Source organism: Mesoplodon mirus (assembly GCF_964341445.2).
Source record: "Mesoplodon mirus genome assembly, chromosome: 8".
Classification (NCBI taxonomy): Eukaryota; Metazoa; Chordata; class Mammalia; order Artiodactyla; family Ziphiidae; genus Mesoplodon; species Mesoplodon mirus.
The window spans coordinates 112,121,391-112,134,763 of NC_138984.1; the positions used below are offsets into that span (position 1 = coordinate 112,121,391).

Consider the following 13,373-nt stretch of genomic DNA (forward strand, 5'->3'; position numbering starts at 1 on the left):
AAATTTGTATGGAACCACAGAAGATCCCAAATAGCCAAAGCAATCTTGAGAAAAAAGAACAAAGCTGGAGGTGTCATGCTCTCTGACTTCATACTACACTACAAAGATACAGTAATCAAAGCAGCATGGTATTGGCACAAAAACAGATACATGGCTCAATGGAACATCATAGCCCAGAAATAAACCCATGCAATATGGTCAATTAATCTATGACAAAGGAGTTAAGAATATACAATGGGGAAATAGTCTCTTCAATAAGTAGTGCTGGGAAAACTGGACAACTACGTGTAAAAGAATGAGATTAGAATATTTCTTCACACTATAAAAAAGACCCCTCAGAATGTATTAAAGACCTAAATGTAAGATCAGAAAGTATAAAACTCCTAGAAGAAAACACAGGCAGTATAATATTTGACATAGGCCTTAGCAATATTTTTTTGGATTTGTCTCCTTAGGCAAGGGAAACAAAAGCAAAAATAAACAAATGGGACCTAATCAAATTTAAAAGCTTTTGCACAGTGAAGGAAACCATCAATAAAATGAAAAGGCAACCTACTGAATGGGAAAAGATATTTGCAAATAATGTCTGAAAAGCAGTTAATATCCAAAATATATAAACAGCTCATACAACTCTATACCAAAAAATCCTAAACAACCCAATTTAAAAAAGGGCAGAGGACCTGAATAGGCATTTTCCCAAAGACGACATACAGATGGCCAGCAGGCACATGAAAGTACATCAACTAATTGTCAGGGAATGTAATTCAAAACCACAATGACCTCCTACACTGTTCGTGGGAATGTAAATTGGTGCAGCCACTATGGAGAACAGTATGGAGGTTCCTTAGAAAACTAAAAATAGATCTACCATATGATCCAGCAGTCCCACTCCTGGGCATATATTCAGAGAAAACCATAATTCAAAAGGGTACATGCACCCCAATGTTCAATACAGCACTATTTACAATATCCAGGACATGGAAGCAACCTAAATGTCCATCAAAGGAGGAATGGATAAAGAAGATGTGGTACATATCTACAATGGAATATTACTCAGACATAAAAAAGAACGAAATAATGCCATTTGAAGCAATATGGATGGACCTAGGGATTGTCATACTGATTGAAGTAAGTCAGACAGAGAAAGACAAATATCATATGATATCACTTATATGTGGAATCTAAAGAAATGGTGCAAATGAACAAACAAAACAGAAGTTGAGTCACAGATGTAGAAAACAAACTTGTGGTTACCAGGGGGGAATAGTGGGAGAGGGATAAATTGGGAGATTGGGATTGACACGTACACACTACGATATATAGAATAGATAACTAATAAGAACCTACTGAATAGCACAGGGAACTCTATTCAATACTCTGTAATGAACAGTATGGGAAAAGAATCTTAAAAAGTGGATATATGTGTATGTATAACTGACTCATATTGCTGTACAGCAGAAACGAACACAACATTGTAAATCAACTATACTCCAATAAAGAATTTAATTAAAAAACATACAATGAGATATCCCCTCAGACCTGTCAGAATGGCTGTTGTCAAAAAGACAACAAATAACAAATGTTGGAGAGGGTGTGGAGAAAAGGGAACCCTAGTGCACTGTTGGTGGGCATGTAAATTGGTGCAACCACTATGGAAAACAATATAGACGTTCCTTAAAAAACTAAAAATAAAACTACCATATGATCCAGCAACTCCACTCCTGGGTATATATCCAAAGGAAACAAAAACAACAATTGAAAAAGATATATGCACCCCAGTGTTCATTGCAGTATTGTCCAAAACTGGTAAGGTATGGAAGCAACCTGAGTGTCCATCAACAGATGAATAGATAAAGAAGATGTCGCACATACATACATTGGAATATTACTCAGCCATAAAAAAGAATGAAATCTTGCCATTTGCAACAATGATATGGATGGGCCTTGAGGGTATTATGCTTAGAGAAATAAGTCAGAGAAAGAAAGGTACTGTATATTTTCAGTTATATGTGGAATCTAAAAAATGAAGTGAATGAATATAACAAAAAACAGAAAGAAACCCAAAGATACAGAGAACAAACCAGTGGTTAACAGTGGGGAAAGGGTGGATGGAGAGGCAAGGTAGGAGAAAGGGGATTAAGAGGTACAAACTATATATAAAATAATAAGCAACAAAGATATATTGTACAGCACAGAGAAGTATAGCCATTATTTTATAACTAAATGCAGTGTAGTCTATAAAAATATTGAATCACTATGTTGTATACCTGAAACTAACATAATATTGGAAGTAAATCAACCATACTTCAAAAAAATGTATGTAAAGAAATCACAAGACAATTGTATTTTAATAATAGAGATGGTAAATGAACCTTGGTGGAACTAAGATTACTACAGTTCATTGGAAGTGGTAAAATGTTGATAACAGTAGACTGTGATAAGTTATGTATATATATAATACTTTTAGCAACCACTATGAGAACCAAACAGAACAGTATATTCAAAAATGCCACAAATAAATTATGATGGAATCCTAAAAATTGTTCATGTAACTGACAGAAAAGAGTATTGGGAAACAGAAGAAACAATCAGAAAACAAATAATAAAATGGCATATTTAAGCCCTAACGTAATAATTATTTCAAATGTTAACTGTCAAAATATACCAATTAAAAGACAATCAGAGTGGATAAAATAAAAAGATCCAACGACGCTGCCATAAGAAATTCACTTCAAATCAATGACAGGTTGAAAGTAAAAAGATGAAAAAAGGTACATGTAAACATTAATCAAAAAAGAAGTGGTGAGCTTCCCTGGTGGCGCAGTGGTTGGGAGTCTGCCTGCCGATGCAGGGGACACGGGTTCGTGCCCCAGTCTGGGAAGATCCCACATGCCATGGAGCAGCTAGGCCCGTGAGCCATGGCTGTTGAGCCTGCGCATCCAGAGCCTGTGCTCCGCAACGACAGGAGAGGCCACGACAGTTAGAGGCCTGCGTACCGGAAAAAAAAAAAAAAAAAAAAAAAAAAAAAAAGAAGTGGTTATATTGATATCAAAGTAGACTTCAGAGCAAAGGGAACCAATTTTACACAGTCTTTTTAAGAATACAGAAAAGGAGAGACTACTTTCCAACTCATTTTATGAGGTCCATATTACCCTGATACCAAAACTATGGAAAGATAGTACAAAAGCAAAAGCCCCAGCTCAATATCTCTCATGAGTTTAGATGCAGAAGATCTGGACAAAATATTAGCAAATTAATATAGGAATGTATAAAAATTATACATTCCATATATACTGCATGACCAAGTGGGATTTATTCCAAGTGGAGAAGGCTGATTCAACATACCAAAAAATCAATTAATATAATCTACCATATCAAGGGGCTAAGGAAGAAAACAAAATGATCACATCAATTGACACAGAAAAAGCTTTTGAAAAAAGTCCAACACACATTTATGATTTAAAAAAAAAATCTCAGCGAACTAGGAGTAGAGAGGAAATTCCTCAACTTGAGTAAGAGATACTATAAAAACTCTACAGCTAACATCATACTTAATCGTGAAATATTGAAATTTATCCTATTAAGATAAGGAATAAGGCAAGAATATACACTTTTCCCACTCTTAGTCAACACAGTATTAGAATTCCTAGCCACTGCAATAAGGCAAGGGAAAAAAAGCATACAGATTAGAGAGGGGAAAATGAAACTGTCCCTACCTGTAGATGATATGACTGTCTACATAGAAAATCCCAAGGAGTCTTTAAAATATATTCCTGGAACTGATAAATGAATTCAGCAAGGTCACAGGCTACAATATCAACACATAAAAATCAATAATATTTCAATATACTAAGAATCAACTGGTGGAAAATAAAATTAAGAACACAATGCCATTTATAATAATCCCTAAGAAAATTAAATGCAAAGATATAAATTTTTAAAATGTATAGGGTCTGCATCTTATATATAGAAATTTCTAAATAATACACAAAAATATTCTTAGAGATAATAAATTCAGCAAATTTGCAGGGTACAAGATCAATATACAAATATCCATTGTACTTCTATACACTAGCAATGAACAAGCCCAAAAATGAAATTAAGAAAACAATTCCATTTGCAATACCATCAGAAAGAATAAAATAATTAAGAAATATTTAACCAAGGATGTGCAAGACTTGTACAGTGAAAATTACAAAACATTGTGAAAAGCAGTTAAAGAACAGCTAAAAAATCAGACAACACCCTGTGTTCATGGATTTAAAGATTTAATATTGTTAAGAAGGCAATACTCTCCAGAATGATCTACAGATTCAATGTAATCTTATCAAAATCACAATGGCCTTTTTCTTTTCCAAGAAATGAAACAACTGATCCTAAGATTCATTTGGAACTACAAGGGACAGCAAATAGCCAAAATAATCTTGAAAAATAACACAGAGGACTCACACACCCCAACTTCAAAACTTAATAGAAAGCTACAGTAATTAAAGCAGTATGATACTGGCAAAAGCACAGATGTATAGACCAGTGGAATAGAATTGAGAGTCCGGAAATAAACCTATACATCTAAGGTCATTTGGTTTCTTACAAGGGTGTCAAAATCATTCAATGAGGGAAAGAATAGTCTCTTCAACAAGTGGTGCTGAGTAACAAAATATCCACGTGGAAAGCTTGAAGTTGGAACTCTACCTCACACAAAACACAAAAATGAATTCGAAATGAATACAAAACCTAAAGATAAGAGCAAAAGGTATAAAAACTCTGAGAAGAAGGCATAAAAGTAAATTTTCATGACCTTGGATTTGACAGTGGATTCCTGGGCATTACAATAAATTCATAAGCAACAAAAGAAAAGAAATAGATAAATTAGATTACATCAAAATTAAATACTTTTGTGCAGCAGTAGACACTATCAAGAAAGTGAAAGGCAACCTACGGATGGGAGAAAATACTTGTAAATCACTTATTTGATAGGGGTCTAGTATCTCCATACATAAGAACCCCTACAAGTGAAGCACAAAAAGATAAATAACCCAATTTAAAAATGGGCAAAAGCCTCGAATAGACATTTCTCCAAAAAAGATATACAAATGGCCAACAAGTGTATGAAAATATGTTCAACATTAGTCACTAGGAAAATGCAAATCAAACCACAATGAGGTACCATTCAGACCCAGTAGTATGGTACAGTTTAAATGAAACAACACAAAACAACAGGTGTCGGGGAGGATGTGGAGAACTGGCAACCTTCGTACATTGTTGGTAGAAATGTAAGATGGTGTAGACCACAGTTTGGCAGCTCCTCAGACAGTCAGTCATAGAATTACCATGTGTCCTGACAATTCCACTCCTATGTATAGACCCAAAAGAATAGAAAACATGTATACAAATGAAAGCTTATACACAAGTGTTCCTGACAGCACTAGTTAGAATAGCCAAGAGGTGGAGACAACCCTATGTCTGTCAGTGGAGGAACAGATAACAAAACCAAACATAGCCACACAATGGAACATTATTCAGTCATAAAAAGGAACAAAGTGCTGCTGTATGCTACAACAGAGAAGAACCTTAAAAACACAATGCTAAGTGAAAGAAGTCAGGCACAAAAGGTCACACACTGTAATTCCATTTATATGAAATATCCATAGGTAAGTAGGTAAATCCATAGAGACGGAAAGCAGATTAGTGCTTGCCAGGGTCTGGGACAGGGAAATGGGTTGTGACTGCTTAATAGTTGTGAAGTTTCCTTTTGAGATGATAAGAATGGCTTGGAACTAGGTAGAGATAAGACCTGCAAAGTCTTGTGAATCTACTAAATGCCACTGAATTGTACACTTTAACATGGTTCTTTTTTTTTTTTTTGCGGCACACGGGCCTCTCACTGTCGTGGCCTCTCCCGTTGCGGAGCACAGGCTCCGGACGTGCAGGCTCAGTGGCCATGGCTCACGGGCCCAGCCTCTCCGCGGCATGTGGGATCTTCCCGGGCCAGGGCACGAACCCATGTCCCCTGCATTGGCAGGCGGACTCTCAACCACTGCGCCACCAGGGAAGCCCTTGGTTCATTTTATGTTATGTGAGTTTCACCTCGATTAAAAAAAAAGTGGCATGGAGAACAGTATGGAGGTGTCTTAATAAACTAAAAATAGAACTACGACCCAGCAATCCCACTACTGGGCATATACCCTGAGAAAACCATAATCCAAAAAGAGTCATGTACCACAATGTTCATTGCAACTCTGTTTACAATAGCCAGGACATGGAAGCAACCTGTGTCCATCGACAGATGAATGGATAGAGAAGATGTAGCACATATATACAATGGAATATTACTCAGCCATAAAAAGAAATGAAATTGAGTTATTTGTAGTGAGGTGGATGGACCTAGAGTCTGTCATACAGAGTGAAGTAAGTCAGAAAGAGAAAAACAAATACCGAATGCTAACACATATATATGGAGTCTAAAAAAAAAAAAAAGGTTCTGAAGAACCTAGGGGCAGGACAGGAATAAAGACGCAGAGGTAGAGAATGGACTTGAGGACATGAGGAGGGGGAAGGGTAAGCTGGGATGAAGCTGGGAGAGAGTGGCATGGACTTATAAATACTACCAAATGTAAAATAGATAGCTCGGGGGAAGCAGCCACATAGCACAGGGAGACCAGCTCGGTGCTTTGTGACCACCTAGAAGGGTGGGATAGGGAGGGTGGGAGGGAGACACAAGAGGAAGGAGATATGGGAACATATGTATATGTATAACTGATTCACTTTGTTATAAAGCAGAAACTAACACACCAGTGTAGAGCAATTATACTCCAATAAGATGTTAAAAAAAAAAAACAGTACTTGAAACAGAAAAAAATAAATAAAGGTGGGTATCAGGGATGAGGTGAGACTCAGGGATGTGTATTTCACAAATACTTGATAATAAAAAATATTGCTCTTTTATAAAGGGAAAGAACAAGAAACAGAGTTAGGGATTGGGTAAAAGGTATGCTTTTATAAACTACTGAGTCATTTTTAAACAGGTGACAGTTTCATGTAAAAATCATGGTGTCAAAATGTCCCTAGAGACAAAATCTAGTTCTCTTTATATAATTTTGTTTGATTAATTTAAGATTGTTATAGCAGAATGTCATGCACCTTTATGAGTATTAGAGCTAATGCTGTCCAGTGTCTAACACAGTGTTCGACACAGAGTGGGTCCTCACTGAATGGTAATTACTATGGAAAGGGCTTGAGGACAGGCCCCGCCTTCTTCAGTTCTGCCCCATTGCCTTGCACAGGGCCAGACTGCAGAGAGGCAAGAGGGAGCCACAGCCTCTGTGGCTCTCAGACACATCACTATGCAGTGTCTCTCCTGCAGGCTGTGTAGGGCAGAGGTGGGCAGGGGGCAGGAAAGGCAAGCAGCTGCATTGGAAGTGGGGGTACCAGGCCAAGTCTGATGACGATGGCATGTGAGCAGCTTACTTGGATTCCATCTTTACATGCGTGCATCTTCCTTTCAAGCTGGGCCAACTTCTTCAACTTCCTCCTCCGCATCTTCTCCAGCCACAGGTCATCTAAACTGATGTGTGAGTGCTGAGAGATGCGCCTGGGTTGTGAAGGAGTCTCCCTGGGGACGTCCTCTGCAGAGACGAAGGGGAGGGTCCATGTCCCCGTCCCAGCAGTAGAGAACGGCCCCTGAGCTGGCTCAGTGTGAAAAGCTTTCAGACCGCGGGAGCAACTGGGCTTCTTGCCTGGGTGTTCTTCCCACGGCATGTGATTCTAGAGAACAGAGAGGAGAACATAGCAAGTGAGCACAGTGTCCTTTCTCTGTTTAGTTTCTTTTGGGTATAAACCCATGTTTTGGTTAATCCCTAAAATACAGATGCCAGTGAAGTACTTTGTTCACAGTAATTTTGGAAAATGTGAAGATTAGAAACAAACCAAACCTTGTTTCTGTTAAACTTTCTACTTTCAAGACTATTTCCAAAAAATCAAGTCTTCTACCTTGATCAAAGAATTAGGTCTTGAAAGTAATTACTGAGCTTGGCATGCTCATTAGAAACACTTTTTAAGGGTCAGTGGCTGGGGCAAAAAGCTCTTGCCTAAACAGTACTGCCTGAGAACAGAATTTGAACAGAAACACACTCAGGCACTTGTTACTCCTTCTGTCTTGGCACGGACATTAACGAGATGTACTCACGCTGCACCTTCCTTAGGCGCCTGTGCTGCCTTCACTTTGTCCCGGGTTGCAGTTATCCACTCAGGCAAGCTAACTGAATTTCAAAGTAAAATTTGTCCACGCTAACAGAATACTTTGTCTTCGTGTTGCACAACCATCCATCTCTCTGTCCTTTGAAATCAATCCATCACCATGGGAGAGGAAACCTGTCTTCCCATGTGTTGTTTGAGTCTAATGACCCTCCATCTCCAGTCCCACCCCAGTGGACACCTCCTTCACAGCACCTCTTTGGAATGTCATCCCCAAGCACTTTGTGTATACGATTTGGGGGAAACACAAGTGAAATTTCTCTTGACTATTTCAAGAGGCTACGTACATACACACAGACACACAGACACACACGTATATGGAGAAAGAGAAGGAGGCAGAGGAAGGGGAGACATAATTAGTACATAATGGTTTGGCGTACAGCCTGGGAACTGGGACTTTTCAAAGCTTGCCAGGTGATTCTAATATGCATCCAAAGTCGAGAATCACTGGGAAATATTTTTTTTTTTTGGCGGTACGCGGGCCTCTCACTGTTGTGGCCTCTCCCGTTGCGGAGCACAGGCTCCAGACGTGCAGGCTCAGCAGCCATGGCCCCCGGGCCCAGCCGCTCTGCGGCATGCGGGATCCTCCTGGACCGGGGCATGAACCCGCGTCCCCTGCATCGGCAGGCAGACTCTCAACCACTGCGCCACCAGGGAAGCCCCACTGTGTATTTTTTTTAGCACCCAAATATTGCTCTAAGTTTAAAAAGTGCTTTTATTTAGTTCCCTCCCCTCAAGTCCACTGTGAGCTAGAAACAGCTGGCATATTATCCATATCCTATAAATAAGGTACTAGAAACTCTGAGAGCTTAAGTGATTGCCTGAGTTCACACAGCTCTGTGTGTCATCACACAGTTGACCCTTGAACAACATGAGTTTGAACTGCATGGGTCCACTTGCAGATTTTTTTCAATAGCAAATAGGATCCATGGATGGTTGAATCTCTGGATGTGGAACTGTGGATACAGAGGGCTGACGGTTAAGTTACTGTATATTTAGATGTTCCACGGCACAGAGGGTAGGCGCTCCTCAGCCCCGCATTGTTAAGGGTCAGCTGTATTCTTCTGATTCTAAATCCCATGTCCTTTTCACGCTTCTACATTGTAAAACTTCCTGTCATCTCATAGGTGGAAATAACAACTCCATAACTAAGCAAGGACCACACCTGAGACTCATTTATAACTCTCAAAGTCCCCGCAGAGGGAATGGATGTTAATGAGCACATCTTTATGCGAGACTCTGGTGCATTAGTACATAAAGAAGCTGTCCTCCTAAGGCTTTCAGTGAGTAAATGACATAGAGCTGCCTGGAAGGAAGCCAAGCCACCCTCAAGCTGGCGCTTCCACAGGAACGCGCTTACTGCCACTAGAGACGAGCTCACTTATTTTCAAACAAAAGAAAACTTGAACTTTTTCAATGCACCATCCCCTAGGTTTCTGCCAGCCTGTACCGTAGTTGTTGGCTGGGACCTCTGGATGCCATCAGTGATAGTTTTATCCTCAACTTTTTCTTTATCAGAATTTTAGAACATTATCATTTTCATAGCTTGGTTAGGGGCCTTTAGAGAGAATTCTGGCTGGTGAATGGTGTCCTAAGTGTCCTTTATTTTTTGCCTTTCTGATGGAAAAGAGCTCTCCTCCCTTCCAATTTCTCCACCTTGGGGGTGCTACTAGGGCCATATATCTATTTACTCACCAAGGAACTTTGATTTTCTCAGGAAAAAAGGTCTTTGTTCTAAGGCCATTAATTAGAGCAGTATTTGTAAAACCACCAGCAGCACCCAGTATGGTGGGCAGCCTCTAAGATGGCCATCAAAAGACTTCACCACCTTGATGGAGGCCCTTTTATGAGCTCCTCCCCTTGAGTGTGAGCTGGACGTAGTGATTCACTTCTAATGAATAGACTTTGGAAGAAGTGACGGGATGTCACTTCCAAGATTAGGTCATAAAAAGGTTGTGGCTTCCATTTGGGGGTGCATCTCATGGACTCCTTGCTCTGGGAAAAGCCAGATGACACTGTGAACAGTGCCATGGAAAGGCTCACGTGGCAAGGAACTGATGTCTCTAGCCAACAGCCAGCGGGGATCTGAGGCCTGTCAACAGCTACCTGAGCGAGTGTGGAAGCAAGACATCCTGCAGTCCGACCTTGAGCTGAGCTCAGCCCCTGCCAACACAGTGACTACAGCCTTGTGAGAGACCATGAGCCCAAGCTTACTCAGCTGGTTCTACAGCAACAGGTAACTCCTACTCCTGGGGACTTGCTAGAGCTGCAGACTTCTAAACCCCATCAAGACTTGCAGATTAGAAATTCAGGGGGTGGGAAATGGCCACTTAGGGGATTCCGATGCAAGGTGGAATTCTCCAATTGAGAATCAGTGTGCTAGAGAGACAGGCAAATAAGAGAGAAGCAAGGCGATCAGGCTGTTCTGGTGCTCCCGTGTGTCCTAGGGTGGAGGGTCAGGGAGCAGACTTTGGGTTTAGGTAAGCTGAGTTTGAATCCTGGCTCTGGATCTTACCAGCAGTGTGACTTTGGGCAAGTAAGTTTCCTTAATCCCCTTTTGTTTCTTCATCTGTAAAATGGGAATACTAATACTCTCAGAAGTGTTATGAGAATTAAATGAGATAGTGCACATAAAACACATAGTATAATGCCTGTCACATTCAATACATCAATATATAGTAGCCAATATTATTGTTTTTGTTAATAAGTAGACAGGGCTGAGATGGCTGAGGTGGTGATGGAGTCCTATCTCTCCGGAATGATTTGTTTTCAGATCCCACCTGAGAATGTCACTACAAAAATACTACTTAGCATTCAACTCATTCTATGATTTTTCATTATTTTGGGGAGATTTTTTTCATTTTTATTGGGGAAAAATTCTACAAATTCTCTTTGTAGTGTTGGGCAACACAGATTCAGTTTATTCAGCTTGCATCCCAGTAAAGTAACCTTGTTACCCACAAACGAACAAGGTGCTCTCCTAATGTGTTTAATGTCATTCCATCAGCCATCACAGGCAAGGCAGATCAAACTCCATTACCACATAGTGCAAGGTATGTATACATTGTCTTATGAAATGAGAAGTTTCAGAATAAAGAAGAGTTCCAATAGGTAGTCAACTTCCTGACTTTCTCAAGCCTTTCTTGAGCACATGGTATATGCCAGACAGCTCTGCAAATGCTAGAGATTCAGCAGAGAACAGAATGAAGCTCGCTGCCATGGAATTTTTTAAGCAATGGGAACTCGAAGATGTACAAAACAGAGTCCCAGCTCTCCAGGTGATAAAGACATATAAATGCATAAGCTTTCTTTACATATATTAAAAGTAGACAGTATATGGATGGTCCTAGAGATGATCATACTAAGTGAAGTAAGTCAGACAGAGAAAGACAAATACCATATTATATCACTCATATGTGGAATCTAAAAAATGGTACAAATGAACTTATTTACAAAACAGAAATAGACTCACAGACATAGAAAACAAACATGGTTACCAAATGGGAAAGGGGCAGGGGATAAACTAGGGATTTCGGATTAACAGGTACACACTACTATCGTATACATAAAACAGATAACCGACAAGGACCTACTGTATAGCACAGGGTAAGTGGATGCAGAAAGGGCAAATGATTTAGCCCAGCACAGGACGCTATCTAAAGGAAAGGAGTTATCAGAGACTATGCAGGACAGGGGCAAGTCCTAGGGAAACATACAAAGGTTTTGGTTTAAAATCTGTGTGTGAAAGTGTGGCCCTCAGGTAACCACCCCTAGCAGGTTCAGCCTAGTTACTATGCATACTCTCTTTTTCATTTTCCCTCTCTCCTCCTCAAATTGCCAGCCAACTTAAAACACCAGACACTTATAGTTTCAAATAATTGAACAAGAGGATCCAGATTCTGGGGTAGCAGACTGGCTGACATACTTCTCCCTATTTGTCCCACTAAGTACAGCTAAAATCTTGAGACATTATATATGAAACAAAAATATGAAGACTCTGAATGGTAGAGAGAAGAAAGTACACCAGCTAGGGATCCTAGAATGCAAGGAACAACACACCAGTGAGTTCCCTAAGTTTTCTCTGCGTCACATATTCCACTTATATATACCTCATATATAGGTCCTGGAGAATCTTGCAACCTGGAAATACCACTAGGCACAGGCATAAAGTCCCAACAAAAGCCTGCTTTCTCTACCCAGAGGAGCAGACTAGCAAGACGGAAAACTTTTAGGTAAGAACTGCCCTACTCTAGCATGCAACATCCCCTCATTTCCTGCCTTCCTGACCTAAGCACGAGTGGGAACTTCTGACCTCATCTAACTATAATGAGGCACAATTCTCTCCCAGCCAAATGCTGTCAAGAGGCCTAGAGGGTAGCTGGGATGTTCATCCCCTTCCAGTGGTAATGGGGCTGTCTCCCATGGTGTCTTCCATCCAGGGCAGTGAGGCATCCCTCCCCTGCCCCACTGGGGTGATGTAGGAGGAGACCTAGTAGAAAGCCAGGACTTTCACCACCACCTAGCATTAACAAAGCCTTCCTACCCCATGGGGAACATTAACAAGTCTCCCTCTGAACCATGGAGGTGTCAGTGGAGTTATAGTAGAGAACCTCAACTCCTGTTCCCACCGACCCATCAGTAATGAGACACCCCTTCCTGCAACAGATTGTCAATAGAGGCCAAAAAAAGAACTTGGGATTTCACCTACACCTGGCAGTCATGAGGCAGTGCCCACTTTTCCCCACTGGGGTGGTGTTAGAAGTGGTCTTCAAAACAGAAGATTTAAATAAGATATAGTGACTCAAAACATACTACCCCAAATATCCAGAATAAAACAGAAATTCACTAGTCATACCAGGATTGGAGAAAATCTCAACTTGAATAAGAAAAAACAGTCAACAGATGCCAACACTGAGAAGATGCTGGAATAATCTGACAAAGATTTTAAAGTAGCCATCAAAAAATGTTTCAACAAGAAATACAAATACTCTTAAGACAAATGGAAAAATAGAAGATCTCAGAAAATAGAAAATCTTAACAATAAAATAGAAGATATAAAGAATAACCAACTAGAAATTATAAAACAAAAATGCAATAACTGAAATTTAAAACTTCAATGA

General features: G+C 40.0%; 1 protein-coding gene across 1 annotated transcript in view; it reads right to left on the bottom strand.

Moving 5' to 3' along the window:
• Positions 1-13,373, bottom strand: part of ARHGEF4 (Rho guanine nucleotide exchange factor 4) — a gene marked incomplete at its 5' end in the record, with an annotated part of 136,770 nt that overhangs the window by 112,442 nt on the left and 10,955 nt on the right. Inside the window, one exon of the mRNA XM_082631307.1 lies at positions 7,468-7,764. Within this exon, the coding sequence (XP_082487433.1) occupies positions 7,468-7,764 (297 nt within the window). The remainder of the gene's footprint in view (positions 1-7,467; positions 7,765-13,373) is intronic.